We start from the raw sequence: 22837 nt of genomic DNA on the forward strand, positions 1-22837 counted from the left end.
CTAGTGACTGGTGTGGAAATGATTAGACTTCAGTTTTCTTTTGCTTGTACAACTTGTCAAGGTACTGAGGAATTTTTCAGGAAGCAGTCAGAGAAAAGTTCAGAAAGGGCAGCCACTTCTTTTCAGTAAAATTGTTGTGCAGTACTCTATTCAATATCAGTCCGTGCATTTAATGCTACATTTCTCAAGATTTCTAATTTACGTTAGCTTTTTTTTAGTTTTGACAAACTTAATTATTCATGAGCTCTGTATAGAAATCCAAATTTTTTTTTTTAAGAGTTTCATGTGTCCAATTCAATTGTCCAATTAAAAAGGCATTTAGATCATACTTTTAGAGGACTTCTGTCAACAAAAGCACTGAGCTATGTGTGTATTCAGCTATGTGCCTATCCCGATGCCCATTGTAACGGCAGTGATGTTGTAACTAAAGTTACAGCATGTGGAACTTTGGGTGTATGTAGTCAGTTGTGTCAAAACTGTTCCATGCTCTCTAGTGCTAAAATAAGCTAGAAGATCTCTAATATCTTCAGAAGTATTTGTTTTCCTCTAAATTGAGGCTTTTATGTGTAAGCGTAGACCATGCAGAATATCTTACCTTGTTTAGCAATTAGTTTGGAGGATGTTATCTGTCCCCCAGACTTTCAGTAACTGTGTTTTAAAGATACTCAGAATTGGCCTTGCTAGAACAAAATTGCTATGAGTCGAGTGAGTGGGAAGCAGCATGTGGGTTCTTACGGCTGTAGGGACTGTCCACCACTGAAAGAGGTGAAGAAGCAATTTAGATTTCTGCAAACAGTCACTGAGGCCTCTGGTCCTTAGAGCTGCCACATTGAGTCTGTCTTTCTTGCACTTGTTGGCAGGTGAAAGATGATGGGAAACATTTTGAGGAAAGAATATAAAGAATATAATGAACTCCTTAAAATCCCGTTCCCAAATCCTTTAATGTTTTCTCTCTAATACTTCCTATATGGGCATCTGTCAGATGAATTCAGCTGAAATTATGGATCGTAAAAGTATTGGCATCTAAATAGTAAGGCTTCAGATCTGTTAATCTTAGTGTTGCTTCCTTGAGGTTGTTTTGGGTTGTCTGACCATGTTCTTTGTAGAAGAGGAGTAAACAAACCATGGTAATAGTGGCCATGTAGTTACTTAGCTTCAGCTCATTTATATTGGAAGTAAGAAAAGAGCATCTTCAAAGCATGTAAACTGAAGTGTTTGAACAAGTCCTTAGAAATGCCTGGTGCACCTGCTGGCTCGGAGCATAAAGCCTGCTTGTCCTCCTTGAGCAGCGTTCTTCTCTGCTTGCACTGTACCCGAGGCAGCCGGGAAGCCCGCTCGGGGGGGTGGCGATTGCAAATCACGTCCCACGCTTCCTTTTTAGTTCTGTTTGCCCTAATGTGCAAGCAGTTTGGTAAAATGTGATTTTTGGTTCACCTTTAGTAAAAGTTCCTGGCATCTCTAAAGTTTAATTGTATTGTAAGTGAGGGCTTAAGTGATACAGACTAATTCTGTTTCACTGGGCTCATTCTGTGACAAATTTTGCAGAAAGTGGAGCGCACAGGTATTCTTGCTTTAACACTCCGGTGTGGAGGAACGAATGAATGTGCTGTCATGCGTTAATGTGGAGGCAGCAGCCCATGTATCTGAGCAGTGAAGGAACTGTGTGTTCTTGGGGAACGTTAATACTGGAAAATGTAATATCTTTAGTAGAAGAGAACCAGCAATTGTTCCTGTCAGACTGTAAAATTTGCTCTTAAAATTGTAAAGGAACTTTGTAAAGCTCTATTATGGCTGTTGTCTGTGGCTTTGCTGTGTTCTGGTGCACAGGTAAACAATACTTGGTTCAGAATGTTCATACTATAATGTCTTAGAAAAAAAACAAGGTATTCCACCCCAAATTATTATGGGGTGTATTTGTAAGCTTTGAAGCTCTGGAGAGGATTTTAAAATGCTCAACTCGCAGGTAATTGATCTCAATATATGATCTGGGAGAGTGAGTGATTTTTGTTGTATTTCTGAGCTCCACTTGTTCAAGGTAAATGTTGAAGCGAGCTTGCCTTTATGCATTTGTTCTTTCCCATGGGATATCACTTAACAGCTCTCATTTGTTTTTAGAGGATTCAACAGTGAAAGAAAAACCTAGTGAGAGAAACAAAGAGAAAAAAGCAACCAGACCAGTGCGGAAAGTTCAAAAACTGACACGATTGTCAAGTCCGGATTCCCGACAAGGTGACGAGCGCTACTCCTGTAGAGGGAAGGCTGTTGTGTGTGCTTCAGAGATGAATTTGATCTGAAGAAATGGGGGGAGCTGGAGGTTGGGGATTAGATGGAAGTAATAATGTTTTTGAATTCTTTTCAGATGTGCAAAAATGCTCTTACAGTATCTTTGTGCATTGTGTGGTGGGGGGGTTGTATTTTATTTTTAATTTTTTTTTAATTTTCCATTTTCCCACTTGCTGTGTGCAGCTTATGGAAGCTGCTGAAGAATGCATGTTTCTTGTGGGATATCTGCAGGTACCTGTCAGGCCAGTGGAGACAAAAAGTAACAGCAGCTTTATTCTGGATCCTGCTTCTGTTTTGCTTCTGTGGAAGCTGTTCAGTGCCTGACCCTTAGCTCAGTGAGTAATGACGAGAGGAGGAATGGATTAAAACGCCAACAGTTAAGCAAGGAGTAGGGATGGAGCCAGTGGGTCTTGCTGAGTTGCCAGAGTTGTGAGGAGGGGCTGCAGTGAAGGCTGTTCTCTTGTGTGAGTTCTCATGATGTCTCGGTTGGGAAGCAGAGACCAGAATTTCCTTCCATGTCTTCTCTGGCTAGGTGCTCTAGTGCTGTTCCGCCTGCTGTGTCCAAGTTGCTGCTGTCCTGCACCTTTGGTTCTGGCTCAGCCAATTCTTGACTGACTTGTCCAGTTAGTTAAAGATGTAAAAGCATGTTGCCTGGCACTTCTTACAGTCCTCATCTCGTTTACTAATGAAGATTTCTTTTGTTAATTTTCACTGTTGTCTTACACTTCTACTGTATATTAAATAATAGTACAGTATTTAGAAAAGATCATGTGGGTAGGTCACTGTAGAGTAATGCCTTAGAGTAGAAAGTGAAATTAACTGCACCGTAGGATTCTGTCACTGCTTCTTGGTTGTCCAGTTGTGTTCATCTTTCATGTTGTGAGTAACAAAAGAAATGGGAGGACTTCCACCTCTGTTTCTTACTTGGTTTTGATTTTCAAATGAAGTAAGCAGTTGAGAGTGTAATCACACTAGAAAGTATTTTTTTTCTTTAAATACATGCAAGGGATGTCACGTTTTAATGGCACTGACGGTCTCTGTAGTGGGCTGAATGTGAGAATGATGTCCTGAAATCCCTAGAAGAGAAAGAAGAACCAGGTCTGACTCAGTGGCGTGTCAGTGACGGTCCATCCTCCAGTCACAGCAGTAAGAAGCTGCTCAACATAGCCAGGGCTATAAATAGCCACAGCTCATGTTCTGCTCTCTTAGCTTGTTTTAGTTCAAACAGCTGACTTGAAATGGAAGATGAGTCTTTCCACTGCCTTTTTGAAGGAGCACAGAAGTAATTGAGAACAGTGAGCTAGGCAAGAGAACCCCTTTGGCTGATGGATCCCTCTGAAAAAGAGGCTTGTAGTAACATGTTTCAAGTGAGAGATTTGTACTGTAAAATGCTGGATAGTTTACAATGCAAGCAGAAGGTCCTGTCAGTAAATGGATGAAATAGTGGGTTACAGATTTCTTACTGAACACGTTCCCTGCTTCTGGTTAAGCAAAAGGGGAGGGGGACAAGATTGAGGACCTGGAGTGTTAAAGCACTATTGGTCTGCTGTGCTGGATTCCACTTTAAGTTGCTTTGATACCATGTTTTCGAAGTCCGGTAGGGCCCTGGACTACAATCCCTTTTTGTTTTCCTAGCTTCAGTGTTGTGTTTGTGTAGTGTATGGGTTTGTCTGTTAAAGCAATGCTGTCAAAAATAGAAAAATTGAGTGGTTTGAGATCAGCTGGAATTTATGTATTCGAGTTAAGTATTTTTGCAGCAAAAAAAGAAATCCTAAATGATCTGAACTAGGTACTTCATACTTTACTTTTTATGATACTTTAAGATGATTATTTCAGAAAATGATTAATAGTATTGGAAGGTAATGGGAAGAAAAGTGAATGCGTTGAATTTAGTGCTTAATCTAATCGATGTTTGGTAAAGATGCCACTGTACCAGTTTTCATCACTTAATTACATGTAGGATGATAAAATATTAATTCCATTTTTAATTTGGTTTCTGCCATCTGCAAGGCGGTCTGTACTTCATTTAAGTATCAGCTAGTGGGGTAATAGCTCAGCTTTTTTTCCAGTTATGGTACAGAAATCCCAGTTAGAGGACAATGAAGTAGTGTTGCTTAGGACAATTACTGCTTGGTATTTGTTACCTCCTCGTGAGCTGCCTGTCTTTAAGATTGTCTATTTGAAGTTCTTTCTAGAAACTCAGCTGGCATTCTCTTAATGTGAAGATGAATCTTTTTCTTGTAATGCCCCACCTTTGCTTTTGTTCTTCCTATTTTGACACTTCAGATAATTTTATTTTTTTCTTATTTTTGTATTTTAAGTGGAGATGAACAGCTTCTTTTCAGTCTTCTACAAGATTTCCCCTCTCCCTCCAGTAACATTTGCCTATAAGTTTTAGGCCTATATAAGCCTTTTATTTTTTTTCAAATTTTGTAGGGCTTTAATGGGCTACAAGATATTTTGGACTTTTACATTGTATTGTGTGTGGGCATGTAGCACTCATAGTTGTATGATGCAGTTGTGGAGTATCTGCATGGTGCGTCACTACTGTGTGACTGTTTGTATAACTGCAGCTGTACCACTTGTGCAGAATTAAATGGTGGCTTTTGGTGCAGTAATGGTTAACAGCTGCAATACATACTTAGCTTTCTTTCTGATACACTGGAAAATTCATCTAGCACTTGACTTTTATTACTTACTATGCAGGTGGAAACTATGTAATAAGTGCATCCTCCTGGCGGGAGGGACAAAAGCTGGTAAAAAAGATACTGGGTCCAGCCCCCCGAATAGAACAGGACAGAAGAGCTATATCTAGTGACAGAACAGGACGAGAGAGAGCTACGAAGTCTGGTAAGTTGTACTTTATCACTGCACTTTTTTAAATTTGTTATAAAACTTTTCATACCTGTGAAATTAAGCAGACTCCTGAGATAGAATGTAATCCATTTCTTATTAAAGTAACTCTTGATTTTTAAGTTTTATGGGGGGATTGGGGAAGGTGGGAGTAGAGGATGAATAACCTCTCTGCCTGGATGGATTATGAAACTTTTTTTGGTGTCATGGGAAGTCTGCCCTGCCTGCTTGACTTGACCCACAATACATGCACATGCTACGCAGGTGCTCAGGAGCTCTGGAAAAGATTGGAAACAGGTTGCAACCAGAAAAATGGATCACTTGCACTCTGACTTTGCCTCTTGAGGCTAGTGGAAAAAAAGAATGGCTGTAAATGGTCTACAGGCCACATGAACTTTGCAGATGTGCTGCATATAATATGTAAGCTATGGCTGGGCATCCCTGTATTACAGGAACTGTGTGTCTTCCAAATACTGTATGCTCTCATCCATGTGCATCCCTATGTCTTCAATGATTCCTCCACCAGCCCTTTTCAGAATATATCCAGAATCTTGGGTGAGCCAGGTAAGGGGTGGTGGTAGCAGCTGTGCTCCTTATGCCTTTGAGGAGGGGGTAGGTTGGTACAAGAGTGAGTAGGCTATGAGCTGAGCCAAAAGAGAGGTTATGATACTGCATGTTTGAAGCAGAAGCACTTCTGCATAGATAATGTCATCTTGGAGAATCGCAGTTGAGGTGACTGAGCAAGTGTTTTGCTCCAAAGAAAGAAGTTTCCCAAAATACTGAAGAACGGAATTGTGTTTGGTCGTGTGTATCTCAGAATCATTAGAAAAAGAGAGGTATATTGTGCCAATTGAGTTTAAAAGTTGAAAGTACCTGTCTGAGGCTATTTGTCTAAAGATGCGTGAAGTTGTATGCAGAGTTAAATCTGGTAAAGTTTTCATGTGCAGTAAATTTGCAGCTAGGTTTTAAAAAAGGTATAGTTGTGGGGTTTTTTTTTGAATGTGTTTATCGTTGTCTCCATCATGACTGCAATCTTTTCAACAATTTCTCATCACTACTGTATAGCTCACCCTTCTTCCATCCTCATTTTTGCAGCTGTTTCAGTGATGGTATGTGGTTTCCAAATTTGATTTTTACCTGAAATATTTGACCTGCCTTATTCTTTTAGCAGGCCGTATTGGAAGGACAGGTTCAGATTCTAGGCTGGATGTTACCCATAAAGCCTCTTCAAGAAGCTCTGAAAGGTCGAGGAGTAAAGTACGGTCTGAGAATAATCTGAAGAAACTGGAATCTACTCGTCCAGATGATAACCAAGGAGATCACGCCTCCTTAAATAAGGACTTCCTGCCAGTGGAGATACGTGGAATTCTTGATGACTTGCAGTTGGATTCCATGAGTACAAAGCAAGAGAAAGATGTGGAAAAGCAGAATCAGAAATGTGTTTTGCCTACGCAAAATGCCAGGAGCCACAGTCCGACCAAAAGGAAACCAGACAAGCTAGCTGCCAGTGAGGAGCCTCAGGTGATCTCTAAGAAACGTCACTATGATACAGATGAGGTTCGTCAGTACATCATTAGGCAGCAAGAGGAGAGGAAGAAGAAGCAGAATGAAGAGAAGAAGGCACAAAAGGAGGCAACAGAACAGAAAAACAAAAGACTCCAAGAGCTCTACAGAAAGCAGAAGGAGGCTTTTACTAAAGTAAAGAATGTGGCACCTCCTGAGCCTTCTGCAGCTAAACGGTTACAGGAAACATATTCTAAACTACTGCTGGAACGGACTTTTTTAGAAGAGCCAGCTCAGCTGCCCACGGTGCAGGAAACACAGGTATAGCTGATTCATGTGTTGCAGTTGTTTGCATAGGTCATATGTTTAGGAAGGTCATGAGTTGTCCTGGTGCAGTTAAGAGAAAAGCAAGCTGTGAAAGTAGCTTTTGCTTACAAGATAGAGTGGCATTGATCCAGACCTCCTGCTAGTGACTGCTTCTCAGCACAGCAACGCCTGCCAGAAAGGTGAATGGAAATCATCTTTCTATTATAAATAGAAGCAGAGTTGTTATAAATAGAAGCAGAGTTCAGAATATTAACTAACAATCAGCTATAGTGATTGGTCCTTAAGAAATTGTAAATGTAAGGCAGACCATGAATTGAAGGGCTTTGACAGAGGTTACTGTCAGTCAGTGGCCACACTGAATCAGCAGTGAGTTTAATAAGTTTGCTGGTCAGAAACTGAGTATGAAAAAAGATTAATATCATTTTGATGTGTTCAGTTGAACCAGCTCAGTGTATGAGCAAAGTTGAATATCTGTCTTGTGTTTTTAAGTCTTTGTGTGGTAGGAAAGATGTGATAATACATAGAGAAATTTAAGCCTTTTCAGTTATGAGACATGAGCTTCTAAAACTCCTACAGACTTTTGAAAATGTATTCTTCTGGTTATCTTCATTTCTAGCCCAGACCTGGTTATCAGCCATCTGGGGAATCTGACAAAGAAAACAAGGCTCAAGAGCGTCCTCCTAGTGCATCTTCAAGTAGTGACATGTCGTTGTCAGAGCCTCAACAGCCACTACTAAGGTGAGCAGTTATGGGCCTTTTGAGAGAGGCGAAAATAGTACCACTAGTCTCTTAAGTTCATGTTCTATTGAGAATAATTACCATAAGCAATTACAGTGTTTTTCTCAATAAGGAGGAAGCTGATGCAGGAAAGTATATGAAAACACTGGTTACTGGTATTTAATGAGTCTATAAATAAAGTGAATGATTGTTACTGTTAATCTTTTGTTGACATCAGAGAGATTAGCATTTCATATTGGGAGACTATATTTCCTTTGCCATTGCCAGCAGGCAATAGCAGCTGATCATGTAAATATATCTGTCAGTTTTTCTTAATTGATTTGCTTCATTGTTTCCATCTCATCTTCTGTCTTGGATTCAGGCCCCTAATTACTGTTCTTAAAGTACCAAACACCTCTGCTTTTGCTTAAACTAGCGTTTGCCTATTTCCCATCTTGCCACTGCCCCATGTTTAATTGTTCAGCGTCCCATCAGAGTTCCTCTTAGTGTAAGTTAAGGTGCATAGCCAAACACTTTAAGGGAATAATAATCATAAGGTTTCTTGCACATCCTTAAGTGTCCTGTTGTGCATATATGTCTTCATTTTTAACTGCATAATCAGTGTCAGCTTTGATTGTCCTTACTTAGTCAAATCAAAACTGACTTTCTAAATTCAACAGGACCCGTTTTCATTCTAGAAAAGTTCAGCTAGGGAGGTTATCTAGGATTATGTACAGAATTGGCTGCTAAATCATGTGGTACTAAGTATTGTTCATTTAACACCGTAAGGTAAAAATAAGTGTAGCTAGTAATAGTAGGGGAGAGATGAGATTTACAGGGCTCCATACATTATTTGGAGAGAGTGATAGTAAACAGAGAAGAAGGGTTTTGTGGGGAATTTCCCAGGTTTCTTATTAGTCAGATACTGTGCAAGTGATACTAGCAAAGGAAACTCTAAGACTGTCTCTGGAAGAGCTATCCATTTACAGAGCTCATTTTATGCTAATTGGAGCTATCTGTAAATAAAAAGGTTGTCTTACAGCATTTTAAACATGCTTGTATTTCTAATTCTCCCTTCCTCTAACTATGCTTAGTGCCTACCTTAAGTAATAGCTGCAGTGAGACATGGGCTGAGTACAACTAGAGGGGGGAGTCTGGGGCTAAGAAATCTCATGTGATGGGGTAGAGGGGAGAAAGGAGATGTCTCCTTGCTTTTGAAGTCAGGAAACTTGTGGAAAAAGCTTGCTGATGATGATTAAAAATATTTAGCTTGTTACAACTCTGCATCACACCGTATATTGTAAACAGCAATTTAACTTTGGAGATGCTCTGTTTTTTATAATACTTTTTTTTTATTGTCCTGCAACTGTTTCCTCTCTCATTTTCTGCCCCTCTCACTCCTCCCAAAATAATTCTTTCTAGAAGATAAACCTATCGTAATGAGGTGTTCACCTAAAATAACAGTACTTGTAAATCACCAACTTAAACATTGACTTTTCATTTCAGAAGTGATTTGATGGAGCCTGCATGGGTGCAGCCAGACAGGTTGAGCCCAAGAGTCCAGCTTTCTCACTCGCAAGCTCTTGTGGGCTCAAATGGAGGCCCATGCTCCCAACATTGGAGTCTGGAGCAGATGGGCCTTTTGTCAAAGGAGCATGACGCAGTGTTGGCAGGCAGGAGGAGCCACGCTGCACCTGTGGGATCGCTGACTTTGACATCTCAGCCATACCTGAATTCATCTGCTGCTCAGCAAAATGTCTTAGTAAAACCTACTGCTAACCAGTATAAGAGCAAATTAGATCGCATTGAAGCTCTGAAAGCTACAGCTGCTTCCCTTTCTAGCAGGATTGAAAGTGAAGCCAAAAAGTTGGCTGGGGCTGGCATCAATTATGGCACCATGTGGAACTCAGACCATGAATTCCTGCAAGAAAACCAAGATGATGGGCGCTGGGCAAAAGCTGTGAGTCCTCCTGTGAGAGAGGAAAATGAAGACGCTTTTTCAGCCAGAATTCAAAAAATGCTGGGTGCCTGTGTGTCTCATACAGCCTTTGATGATAACCTTCCTGGGGTAGGCAACCTTAGTGAATTTAAAAAGCTCCCCGAGATGATCAGGCCTCATTCTGCCGCAGTCAGCCTTGGGATGAGGTCCCCTGCTGGTAATAGACATGAAGGGATACTAGGACATTTATCGAAGAGACAAACTGACTCCCCAGGGCGTGAAAGCCAGGCTTATGGTCAGAACAAAGCAGTAATTCCTCATGAGTCCAGCATAGACTCCATCAGTGAAGGGCCTCTCCTGAGTGAGGGAAGCTTCTCGGAAGAAGAAGGAGGCCAACACAAACAATCACCACTGAAGATGTTGGAGACATTAAAAGAGAAGGATTTCTGTGTTGTTCGGGAGAGAAATGCTTTTGAGCCCATAAAAGAGTTTCAGAAAGAAGCTGAAAAATATTTGCCGCTTTTCACTCAGACAAGTGGTGCACACAGCAAGGGGCCATGGGAGGAACTGGCGAAGGGAAGTCCACACAGTGTCATCAACATCTTTGCAAAAAGTTACCAGCTTCATGGAAAAGGTAAGGAGAAGAAATGGAAAAAAAACCCAAAACACTCAAAGCTTTCTTGAATCACTATTTTCAGTTTCACTGCTCCTTATGCTTTATAATTCATGAGTGAGGACTATGCTTTCAGGTGTCTTGGACATGAATCTGCATGAGGCTTCCTCACATAGCTTTTGAATGATAAATGATTCCCTGATTTTTTTTTTCTTTTGTGTCTAAGAAGAAAATTCACCTTTTTTTTGGGAGGAAGATTCTTTTTGTATTAGATTGCTATATATATTTCCAGATCAGTAGCTAACCCATACCTTGGACAATATTAATGATTAAATCGAATCAGTAGCTCTGGGCCAGTTCCATATTTGAGCCGTATCTAGAGTCATGCAAAATCATTTAATGCATATTAATTATATTAAGGACACCTACAGTTACACGGATGTGAATGTAAAGTTTACATTTATCTTATCCAAAGTTGTATACTCAGTTGCACAGGCTGGGTTTGAAAATTGGTGTTTTTATGATGCCTAGCTTGACCATATGAGTTCATTTGTAGAAATCTGCCAACACTTTCCTTGCCATAAGTCACTTACCTGTGTCTCTCCCCGTTCTGTTTACCTCAACTCTGTACAAATATCGTCCTTTTAAATTTTTTCTCACTATAGCACATTTCAGACCATCTTCCCGGTTTCTAGGCTTGGAAGTTTTTAAATAAATACCTAAAAGTAGAAAGGCCCCTTTGGTGAGAAGAGGTAGTCCTGCATTTTTGTTTTTAGGTTTCTCCGTTGTTGTGGGAACAAATGGAGCCACCAAGGAGAACAGAGCCTGTGTTTGGGAGTGTGCATCCTCCTACTGTATACGTATTCCCAATCATCTGTAATAACATACCATCCTGTTGTCTTTTCTGTTTCATTTAAGGCAGAAGAATGAAATGCATGCTTTATGCAGCATTTATTTCATGTCATAAACCTCAGCGCGCGCGCGTGTGTGTGTGTGTATATATCCTGGGGGTCTCTACACACAGCTTGTGATGTATTATTAGCAACATGTAACTTCTGCTGTGGGTGAAAGCTGTGTGCTTTTCTTTTCATTCTCGCTCGTATGAGTTATTCAGTAATGTCTCTGAAAATTGTGTGACATGTTCACTCCTAATGAATTAAAACTTCTATAACTATTTGACTTTGAGAAGATAAGGTTTTGGTGTATCAGTAAGAAATATGTCTTCCTTAAATGAGCACATTTCAAGCATTAATTGCTCGTTTTAATGTCTTAGGGCATGTTTAAGTCTGATGCAGGATGCTTCATTTGATTTTCATTTTTGTTCAAAATTGTTTCTTCATTTTATGAGTACTGTTTCTCTTGCCTTGAATTCCTCATCTTGCAGAGGAATATTTTCCAAGAAGTTAATTTTTATCTTGTTTATTCTTGATTTTTTTTTTCCTTTTTTGTGTCCCTTAAAGATGATTGCATTTATGTTTTCTGCAGATGGCTCTAGTCTCAAGTGCTATGCTATTCAAAAATGTGTTAGGTTGTATGAGTTAATGGAGTAGCCTTTATTAGTTTACAAATAAGGAAGGCTGTGCTTGTTATTTTGTGTTAAAACTGTCATGGGATGTCTCTACTGTTACTCTGCTAATGTTCTTGCTTTGGAAAATAAATCTTTTTAACAGCGTGTGGTTGGAAACATTTTAATTTCTATAGCTTTATTATGTGTTTGCAAATTGCATTTGGTATCATTTTTTGTCTTTTCCCTCTCTTTGGCCACACTGTAGTGTTTGATGAAAGGTCAAGTGGAGGGTCTGCTCTTCTGCGGCCTTTGCTCCCTGCTGTCAGCCCTCCAGAGAGCATCGTTTCTTACGAAGATGATTTTGCCTCATCACAGGGAAGTAGCACTTTGACAGACAAAAAGATTGCACGTGACCTAAGGTAACTGTGTTAGACTTCTTATAAAAATCAGCATGCAGAATTACTGAGAGAATATAATTAATGAAAAATTTGTTTCATTTGTGCTGGATATCTTTTCTGCTATGCTGTATCATACTGATGAAAATGATCCAGTATTTCCTTATGACCCTTACAGTTAATGTTTTAAAGCCATGCTGTTTGATACAAAGGTTAGAGTCAAGTAGTACTCTTGATATCTATATATTTTGGCTCTTTATTAGTCTGACAGGTAGCTTTGAAGGGTTTGTAATCAGGTGAAAATCAGTTCTCCAACTTCTGTAGCTGTTAAAATTCTCAATTGGTTAGTCTTTGCACAATCATGGAAGGAATAAGATCTAGAAGTGTTAAAATAATAACTTCAGTTACTTGATAGTTTGTAAAAAGTCTAGAATTGTTATCAGGGTTTCAGTAATGCTTTGTAATGGACATGTAAAGTTTCTGTAAGGACTTCTAAAACCTTTTTTCTAAACTAAGACGACTGTAAATCCTACACTTTCTACTTTGTTAGTGGCTTACTAATAGATTTATGTGGCTTCCTAAATTTCTTAAAGCCACTTTTTTTGAATGAGATACATTTACGTCTTTTGTGTGTCTTGGAAGGAATATAGCCACAGGTACTGAGTTTATATTGTTTTTTTTTTTTACCTCAGAAGAAAGAAAGGTAAAAAGCAGTTTTGCATGTTGAAAACAGCTGCAAAAAATGCTTCCTTTCTGATTAAGCTTCTTTATTGGTCTTTGCTGGTATCGTTCCAGATATAATGCATTACCCCCCGCTCCCTTTTTTTTTCAATTTTTTTTATAATCCTTTATTGAAAACCATTCGTATTTCTCTCAATTTATTCATGTTATCAGGTGTCCACAGATTGTATAAAAGGTAGTCACTTTCAGAGTCATTGTGTAGTCCAAGTCTGTAGTCAAATAACCGTTAGAGTTTGCATCTGAAAGGATGTTTGTTATCCATCTTTTATTATTTCATACTATAGGAAGTACATTTCAGCATGTTGAATTCTTTGTCAAACATCTTAATGTCTTACCTTACATCATCTTTAATTTCAAAATCAATGCTTTTCATGATGGATTTACAATAAGGCTGTTATTTGGTGTAGTTTTAGTCATGTTTGTCTCTAAGGCATGGTGGATTTCTTGTGTGCAGTGTATTGGAGTTGGACCTCTTTAGTTAATCACTGTTTGTGTTTTCCTTTTTAGTGTTGCTGGCAGCAGTAATTCAAGCATTCAGGAGGAAGTTCCTAGTAGGAAGTCTCCCCATGAACCTCGATCTGTAGAGCTTGCATCCCAGCATTCTTCTGGACCCCGGTCTGTAGCATCTTCTCGCTCATCTGCTTCCTCTAAAAAGAGAGGGAAAAAGGAACGTAAGTGCAGTACTTGACTGCAGAATATTTGCATTTTTGAAGAATGTTTTAGGGTTTTTTTTATCATGGTAGTTGCAGTCTTTCTACTTATCCAGAAACCGTATTCTAATACTGATGGGAGGATTCTTCTGCTCCTTAACCCTCTTTGAAAAATGTCTGTCATCACATTTGTAAGGAAGTGGCAAATATGTCTCCAGCAGTTACGCTCTGCTTGCACAAGCTGTTTAGTTTCTCCAGTCAGTGTTGCAGCCAGGTTTAGTGAATGTTATAGGGCAGGGCAGTTTGTGATGAAAATGCACTTGTGTTGATAGGGTTGTGATCAACTTGTGTTGATGTTGTGTGGGTCCTGGTGAACATCAAACTGAACGTGAGTCAGCAATATGCCCTTGTAGCAATGACAACTAACTTTATGTTGGGCTGCATCTGAAGCAGCCCACTTGAAGTGATTGTTCACTTTTTACTCAGCACTCCTGAGGCCACATCTTGAGCACTGTGTCTGGTTTTGGGCTCCCCAGTAGGAAAATACACCCTCAGCAAGTTTGCTGATGATACAAAACTGGGAGGTGTGGCTGATACCTGAGGGGGTTGTGCTGCCATTCAAAGGGACCTCAAGAGGCTGGAGAGATGGGCAGAGAGGAACTTCATGAAGTTCAATAAAGGGAAGTGCAGAGTCTTACCCCTAAGGAGGAATAACCCTATGCTCCAGTACAGGCTGGGGGCTGACCTGCTGGAAAGCAGCTCTGCAGAGAAAGCCCTGGGAGCCCTGGTGGCAACAAGCTGACCATGAGCCAGCAATATGCCCTTGTGGCCAAGAAGGCCAATGGTATCCTGGGTTGCATTAGGAAGAGCGTTGCCAGCAGGTTGAGGGAGGTGATCCTCCCTCTCTAACTCAACCCTGGTGAGGCCGCATCTGGAGTACTGTGTCCAGCTCTGAGCTCCCCAATACAAGAGAGACATAACACTACTGGAGTGAATCCAGCAGAGGGCTACTAAGATGTTGAAGGGACTGGAGCACCTCTCATATGAGGAGAGGCTGAGAGAGCTGGGACTCTTCAGCCTGGAAAAGAGAAGACTGAGGGCGGATCTTATCCATGTGTATAAGTATCTGAAGGGAGGGTATAGAGAGGATGGGGCCACACTCTTTTCAGTGGTGCCCAGCAATAGGACGAGAGGCAACGAGCACAACTGAAGCACAGGAAGTTCTGTCTGAACATAAGGAAAAACTTCTTTACTGTGAGGGTAACAGAGCACTGGAACATGTTGTCCAGAAAGGCTGTAGAATCTCCTTCCTTGGAGATATTCAAAAGCTGTTTGGACATGGTCCTGGGCAATGTGCTGTAGGTGTGACCCTGCTTGAGAAGGGGGGTTGGACTAGATGACCTCTAAAAGTCCCTTCCAACCTCAACCATTGTGATTCTGTGACAAACTGAGGCAGAGACCACGCAAATGGTTAGGGTGGTGCAGCACATGGCATAGGAGTAAAGCTTGAAGTGAGTGGGTTTGCTTAGCCTAAAGAAAAGGCTAAGGTGGATGGGTGTCCTGTTGGCATCTTCAGCTACCTGGCGGGAGGATACAGAGGTGAAGCCAGACTCTGCTTGGAGATGTGCAGGGGTAGGATGAGAGGCAATGGACACAAGTTACAACAAGAGAGATTCCAGTGAGAAGGTAGGAAAAAAAGTTTTCCCAATGAAGGTAGTCAGACATTGGACAGGGGCCCAGAAAGGCTGAGATCTTCATCCTTAGAGATGCTTGAAACTTAGCTGGACAAAGCCCTGACCAGCTGATCTTATTTTGGCATTAGCCCTTATTTGAGCTGAGTGCATGAATCAGGTGACCTCCCATGGTTCCTTCCTTTTTTTTTTTTTTTTTAATGCTAGTCTATCATGATTTATCTCTGATCTTAAAAAAGAGTCATCTGAAAAGAAATAGGCAAAAGATTAACACTGTTGAAAAATGTTCCTTTCCTAAACCAGCTTTCTAACACATTTGTTAACTTCAAACTTTTATATCATGTGGGAACTATCCTCAGATTCTATACTGAGGAAATTCCAATAGGCTTCTGAGCAATCAGAGACAAGGCCGCATTTGCAAAGGGGACATGTTTACTTGTGTGCTCCATCTTTGGACCACAGACAGCTTTTATTTAAGTGCGTGAATTAATAATACTTCTCCTATGGTAGCTAGTACATTACAAAAACATGAAGAAAATTGGGATTTGCTACACTTACTATTTAAGCAATGGATAACATAAGGGAAAAGTTAGCTTTAAACTCTATAAAAGGGTCAGAGAAGTATAAGATTAGGCATTCCAAATTCTTTGTTACTACTTTTTCAAAATTCTCTAGTTTACTAAAATAAAGGTAGGCTTTTTTCTGATTTTCAGTATTTAAAAAATCAAACTGATTTTTTTTATTTAAACTGATAGTGTTTTCAAGTTAAAATTTGATAGTTTTGTTGACAATGGATGCTATATGCGTAAGAGAATTGACTGTAGATTGCATTGATAACCAAGAACATGTACTAATATATCTACACAAGTGAATATGATAGAGTTGATCTCTGTAGAAGGTTGCCAGATTTACATTTTTTCTTACTGGGTGTACATACTTCTAACTCAGAGGCATTATTAAATGGAAAAAAGTACTCAATTATTTGTTTTGGGGCTCCTGATGGCTAAGATATTAATACTTAGAATTTCAAACATGAACTTTGCCATTGTTGTTGATTCTTAGGGTTGAAATCTTGCAATGGAAGTTCTCACCACTTTCCAGTGGAAGAAGAGAAAATGCTCTCTGAATTGGAGTGGGGATCCCAACAGGCAAAGAAGTCCTTATCTAGTAACAGAATTTCTAATAAAGATCTTGAGCAGAACCCAGATACTGACAGCACATTAGAAAACTTGTCTGGACACTCCCTGATGAGGTAACGTGAACTGTATAAGACTATGCAAATATAACTGGATCTTGGTAGTGTTATGTTGCATTATCAAAAAATGGCTATGTCTTTGCGTACGCAAAAGGAAAATAACAGAAATGATAAAGTGTTAATTAGATGAGCATGCAGAAAAACTTTTTTCCTGTACTGTAAATATGGAAGCTCCAAGTGTTGGCTGTAGTAAGAGAAAATACAAAATAGTGGGGTTTGGGGTGTGTGTGTGTGTTTTTTTGGTTTTTGGCTTTTTTTTTTCCTTCCCTTGACTGGCCCAGTGTATTTGTACAGCAAGCTGGTCAGTTTGGGAGGGTATCCTGTCAGATTCAGTATCTTAAGCATTTAAGTACACTTTTTTCATTTTCCATTTCTACAAAGGGTCTGTAAGAAGTGAAAAGAATAGGTAGTCAAGCTGTGCAGTCTCATCTTGCGCTTTTCAGTAGGAACCACAGACATTTTTGGCTAGATTTGCTTGCTAATAGTCATGAGCCTATCCAGTTCTGTGAGCTGACGCTTTTCTGAGGTGTAGTTTGTCTCCAAAAGGAGCATAGAGGAAGAGAAAAATTACTAGTTTTTCTGTCTCATCATCTGTGTGCTTAGCTACTAATGCAGTTTATTTTCTGCTAATTGTGCGATGAAGACAGTTGTGAGATATGCTCAGTTGCATTTTCATTTTACTTTTTTTACCTAATAAACAACAAATAATACAAATGGTCTTTCCCTTGTCCTTTGTGGATATAGAATAATCCTGAGGTATTGACTTATTTTAGTGACCTGTACTGATATCCAGTGTTGAGTTCAAAAGCTCCTTTCGACCTGCTGAGATGTGCCAAGTATAGCAGAGTGTCTTTCTAAGTGATTGGAGCATTTATTGCATTTTGATGACAGGATCAAACTCAACGCAGTGCCTTAGCACGTTCAATTGCATCAATGTTTTGATAGTAACCTGTTTGCTGTTTAAAAAAAAGCAGTTTGTTATATTCTCTATCAAAATACTGTCCTAATTTCCTGTAAATAAAATAAAGTTCTTGACTCAGATTTTCAAAACAGATGCATAAATGCACATGCATGGGAATGTGACCTGACTTTCAAGTGCCAGGTTTCTAACAAGAGGTGTTGAAACTGCTGGCTTGGTCACGTAATAGTGTCTTCTCATCAAGATGCTAAACTGTGGATCAAGTTCCTCACCTTAGCCCTGTTTTGTTTTAATTTTCACTTTATGATGCTGCATGAGATCTGTGTCAGTGTTGTAAGAGTCTTACCCACTTTAGGCAGTGTTATTTATATGAGGGAAGTTGTACTTTCTTGTCCTTATTTAATTACTGCCACAGATTTTGCCACGTACGGCAATATTTTCCTTGGATTGGAACATGTAAATAATCTGTTGTTTTTTGTGTACGCTAACTGCGTTTAATGATGTGGGGAAAAATAGGACACTCTAGAAACTTAGACTCAAGCTGAGATATAGGTACAAAACCCATCTCATGAGGCCATTTCTTAAATGCAGACCGGGCCCATGCAAGCCATGAAAGAGTAGGCCTTTTGCATAGATCTGTTCTAGCGTTTATATACAGAAGAACTAGATTATTGCTTTAATGTCTTATCAAATGCCTGGACTTAAGAGAATACTGACGCCTTTCTTTTTTGGTTTTGCTGTCAGCTTTTCAGACAAGGGAAGATCCCAGAAGACACCAACCTCTTCCCCATCTCCAGGCTCCCAAAAATTGTTGCAGTTTGATTCTGTAGGCAATACAGCAGAAAGAGCCAAGTCACCTGCTGGCTTCTCTACAAGTACAGTGTCAGGGCTGAAACCTAACACAGCCTTCTCTGACTTGAGTCTGGGAACGAGTAGGCCTGGAGCAGGAGCAGCCTCAGCAAGTGGTGAGTGGTTTTGTTAAAGTTCTGCTATCTCAGAGCAGTTATATCTTTGCTCTTTATTATATGATGTGAGACACAAAAGCCTATGGAGGCTGACTAGTAAGTCTTATCCTGCAGGATGTATGCGCTTCTCCCCTGCTGGTCTTCAGCATCGTCTGTCAGCAGAATTGAACTACCTTAGTGCCATTGAGGAGTCTGTGCGACAGCTTTCAGATGTGGAACGAGTACGAGGCATATCACTTGCCCAGCAGGAGAGTGTTTCTTTGGCTCAGATTCTAAAGGTAATGGAAAAATATTTCCTTGTCTTAACCTTCCTGTTTTGTATTTTGCAAGAATGTTAATCAAGTTAGGGTAACTAATACTTTTGTTAGAAATGCAAAGCAATCTTAATGGGCATGCTCAAGCATCTCTGATAATGTCAGTTTTTTAGGATTACTATGTAATGTTATCTTTCTTATTTACACTGACATTAAAGAAGTAGTGGGCCAGGTATGTGCATCACCATTAGCTGAAATCACAGGTTTGACTGGGTACCTCAAAAAAACTAAAGCATAACTACTTAGTAAGTTTAGGATCGGGTCCTGATGCAATGCAGTGTAGTTGTTCAGGCATGGTCTTTTGTCTTACTCCATGTAAAAGATATTTTGGGGTGAAATTTCCTTCTGTTGACAAGATTGCTTGTTCTAGTTTAATTGGTAGAATTAGTAGAATTAATTGATTTCCTAAATCTTCCTTCTTTCCACACTGAGGTGGAAGAGGATGAGGAATGTGTATAGTTAAGCCTACTTAAAAAGGGAGAGAATTGGGAGGTAGGTTGAAAACTTGACTTTAGCAGAAGAGGCACCAATGGAGCAGATCTCTGTCTTTCAAAGGTAGCTGCATGCAGTGGATTAGATGAAAGGATTTTTACACTTAGCTTCTGTCATTAAAACTTCTTTTCTTAATCTGTAGGCACAGCAGCAGCGCCATGAACAGGACTTGGCTCTTTTGAAAATGAAGGCAGAACAAGAAGCTTTAGAAAGTCAGAGACAGCTGGAAGAGGCAAGGCAGAAGGCAGCTCAGGTAATGCTGCCCTTCAAAATATGTGGAGTGTGTAAGAGGCAAAATGCTGTAAGTAAATCCAAGCCTATAAATATTCTTAATCTGAAGCTGTGAACATATGGAAATAGTGAAGGTGTTTAATATAGCTGAAAAAGGCTCTTAGGGAACAAATTTCAAGCTTTTTTTTTCCCCTAGGTTGTGAGAAATAAAACTGTACTTATGAACTAGAGAATTTTGAAGAGCTTGATTAGCTGTTTTTTCTGCATAGGTCCATGTGGAGTCACTACAGCATCTGGTTCAGTCACGGCAGGAGGCTGTAGAAGTACTGCAAGAGACCACATGCAAGATTGCAGCCAAGCAGGTGGAAGCTGCACTTCTCACTACGGATGCAGCTCGCCAGATCCGTGAGGTGAGATCCTGTATGAAAGGAGATACTGTTCTAATTTCAGTATTACTTGGAATACTGTTTCTCCTCTAGGTTATTTTCTGTTCAGTGCAGCTTCTTCACCTTCACAATGTGATAAATGATAAAACTTCAAAAGAGCATTTCTGGCATTGCAGCTTAGAAAGAAGTCAGTTGTCAGCCTTAAATTTCTGTTCATTATTCTTACATTCTTCCAGTTAATAAACCATTCAAAAGTTTGTTCTTCAAGGACAGATTGATGATAGTAAACATAGCATGTTTAATTTGTAAATGTTACAGGATCAATCCCTGGTGGAGTACATCTGTTTCATACACAATTTAACTAGAAAAAAAGGAAAACTGCAAATCTGCTTCCTTTGGAGTAAGAGAGGGAAGAGCTAAAACCAACAAATTAAAAATAATAATAATTCTTCAGCCGAGCTCTTTCTTTGGTCCAGACTTTGAAATATTCTCTTTCAGAGTCTCTCTTCATTCTTATTGTGAATTCTATACAGAGCTTTTTTCAGTTTCTAAGTATACTTGCTGTTCCCAACACACAGGTAAGAAACATAACAACGAAAAATGCTTTTGCTTTGTCATCATTTTTCAGTCTCGATGACTATGGATTCGGGTTGTGAGATGGTGTGCAGAAGGCTGATGGATATGAACACAGAATGATGTTTCTTTGCAGCTTATGCACAGGCACATTTTAGTGGTTAACAAGGCTGTTTCTATCATAGATGATGATTACAGAAGACTGATTTACTGTTTCTGGGCTTTGCCAAATATGTGAAGTTTAAATCATTCCTGAATAGACAAGAATGGGTTAGGTTGATGGAATAGAGAAACTTGGGCATTTTGAGTTACGTGCAGTGGTTGTCGATAGGAGTTAGTGATGACGTGGATAGAGAAAGACAAAGAAATGTCTTTGATGGAGTCAAAATGACTAGAAATAAATTAAGAAACAAGTCAGACAGAGAGCGCTTTATTCAGTGCAGAGTTTTAACTTCTTGTCTTGATTTAAGTTTGAAGTCAGAGAGTAAGAGGAGCTTGTGGAACGGTTCCTGGGAACAACCTGGTCAATAATGATGGGCTAGCAGGGTAGCTTTTACATCCATTTTCAGAAGTGACTCCTGGAGCAATCCTCATTTGAACAAACACCCATTTAAGTGGAATGCAGCAATGGATATGGCAGTAACCAGTGTGCGAGGTATATTTTTGGATGTACACTGTAATTTCTTATGTATAAAGGAAGGGAATTAATTTTATGCATTGTTCTCAATTAGATGTTTATCTTATGCAAAAGAGATAAATAGCATGCTGTTACACAAATTTGCTTAGGGTTGGCTGTTGCACTAATGAAAGAAAAAGCAGTGAGCGATATATACAAACAGTCTAATTAAAAATAATTGATTTATATGTTCTAAAATTGTGTGTGTTTAAAAAAAAAAAAAAAAAAAAGCTCAGCATGTATATTGTAAATTCTTGGAAAACAGATTGTTTCTGCTAATACTTCATACCACCTCACCTTTGAAAGCTCCCTTAGTTCCCTGCTCCTGAAGGTACAGACATTTGAACAAGAACAAAATTAGTAAATTCTGAAGATTCTAAAGACAGTGTTACCATATGCTGTGATTTTTAAAGTTCTGTATCTTGTTTCTAGTCAGGTACACAGTGAGTGCCATATATTAAAAAGGGGAGATTTATGACTCTGTTTGTTTAATGCTGTGAGTTTCAGTCCTGGCAGTTTGCATGATATTAGAACTTCAATCTGGTGCTGCTTTAAGCCTGGAAATATTTTTTCTTGCTCTTTGGGCAAGATGCACATTCTAACGAAAAATAAAACATTGCTTCTGGCAGGTTTTTAAAAATAAATTGTAGTTGTTGTAGGTTTGGAATGCTTTGCTATGTGGAAATCATTCTAGTGAGCAGAGTTCAGGTAAGTTGATCAGAGTGGTGTAATAAGTGGTGTCTGTTGCCTGTCTGTAGTTTCACATGGATAACTCCACTCTGTAAAAATAAAAAAATAAGTATATGCAGTGCAGTATGCACCTCTTATCACCAAATTGATGTGTATGTAACTATAAACCATCTCAAAACCACGTGTCTTATGCATCTGTTCAAGTCAGCTGCCTGCAAGAGGAATGGCTATGTCTTCTCTTTCAGAAATATTTAGACGATGCTGAGTTTGTGTTCTTTCATGTTTTTTATTGTACTCAGATGACAGAGTTAGCCCGGACCCATATCGCAGATGCTGTCAGTGCTCCAACTGCTCCAATGACAACCTTGTTCGACCACCAGCGGCAGCATCATACAGAGTTCATGAAACAACTGAGAGCCCGAGCTGATACAAACAGGTTTTGTCTAATGTGTTTCACATCTTGGGAAGGGGGAATTAGGATCTGTTAGTTTTTGCTTCTCCTTTTCTTGAAGAAAATTGTAAGATATTATAATAAGTGAACACTTAAGAAGAATTTAGATTGCATCTTTCTGCCCTTAATAGTATATCCCAAACGTGAGATGTTACTTGTTTTGTCAAACTGTATATAAAAGAGTAGAAAAAGATCTGTAAACATTTTGTGGGATTATTTGACTAGTCTGGGCCTTAAGTGGTCTTTTCAGAAACTTAGCTGTTATTTCTTCTAGTAAACTGATACAAACTTAAGAAAACTGTAATTATTACTCTTCATGCTAAGACTATGCAGATTCAGCCCAAACACTTTTTCCTTTCTCAGGAAATGTGAGTCTGGTGCTGTTTCACAAAATAAAGAGGAGACAGGTGACTCAAAACAAACATACTCACCAGTTTTTGATAGTTACTCAGAATCCTCAAGGTCAAAGATTCATGATCAGAGGTAAGAAGAGATTAGATTACACAATATTTCTGCTATAAATAAGAAATAGAATTTAAAAATACTTACAAAGGAAGAACGAGACATTTCCTTAAGGTTTTTAAAAAAATTAAAGAGGGAAAGTCTGTATTAAACCAAAGCTGGTATTAAAGCTTCTACAGGTGAAGCTGTTCTTATATTTTAAAG

General features: G+C 39.3%; 1 protein-coding gene across 4 annotated transcripts in view; it reads left to right on the forward strand.

Moving 5' to 3' along the window:
* The window catches only part of CEP350 (centrosomal protein 350), a 79008-nt gene that overhangs the window by 21619 nt on the left and 34552 nt on the right, over positions 1–22837 (forward strand). For 3 of the 4 annotated variants that reach the window (XM_064515640.1, XM_064515642.1, XM_064515643.1), the window contains 14 exons: positions 2116–2229; positions 4990–5133; positions 6305–6960; positions 7583–7704; positions 9190–10256; positions 12008–12161; positions 13386–13549; positions 16282–16471; positions 18138–18358; positions 18473–18636; positions 19307–19417; positions 19665–19805; positions 22020–22156; positions 22535–22654. In XM_064515640.1, coding sequence (XP_064371710.1) covers positions 2116–2229; positions 4990–5133; positions 6305–6960; positions 7583–7704; positions 9190–10256; positions 12008–12161; positions 13386–13549; positions 16282–16471; positions 18138–18358; positions 18473–18636; positions 19307–19417; positions 19665–19805; positions 22020–22156; positions 22535–22654 — 3505 coding nt within the window. The remainder of the gene's footprint in view (positions 1–2115; positions 2230–4989; positions 5134–6304; positions 6961–7582; positions 7705–9189; positions 10257–12007; positions 12162–13385; positions 13550–16281; positions 16472–18137; positions 18359–18472; positions 18637–19306; positions 19418–19664; positions 19806–22019; positions 22157–22534; positions 22655–22837) is intronic. The other variant, XM_064515641.1, reaches the window with a different exon arrangement.

The sequence above is a fragment of the Dromaius novaehollandiae genome, chromosome 8, assembly GCF_036370855.1.
Source record: "Dromaius novaehollandiae isolate bDroNov1 chromosome 8, bDroNov1.hap1, whole genome shotgun sequence".
NCBI classification, from domain to species: Eukaryota; Metazoa; Chordata; class Aves; order Casuariiformes; family Dromaiidae; genus Dromaius; species Dromaius novaehollandiae.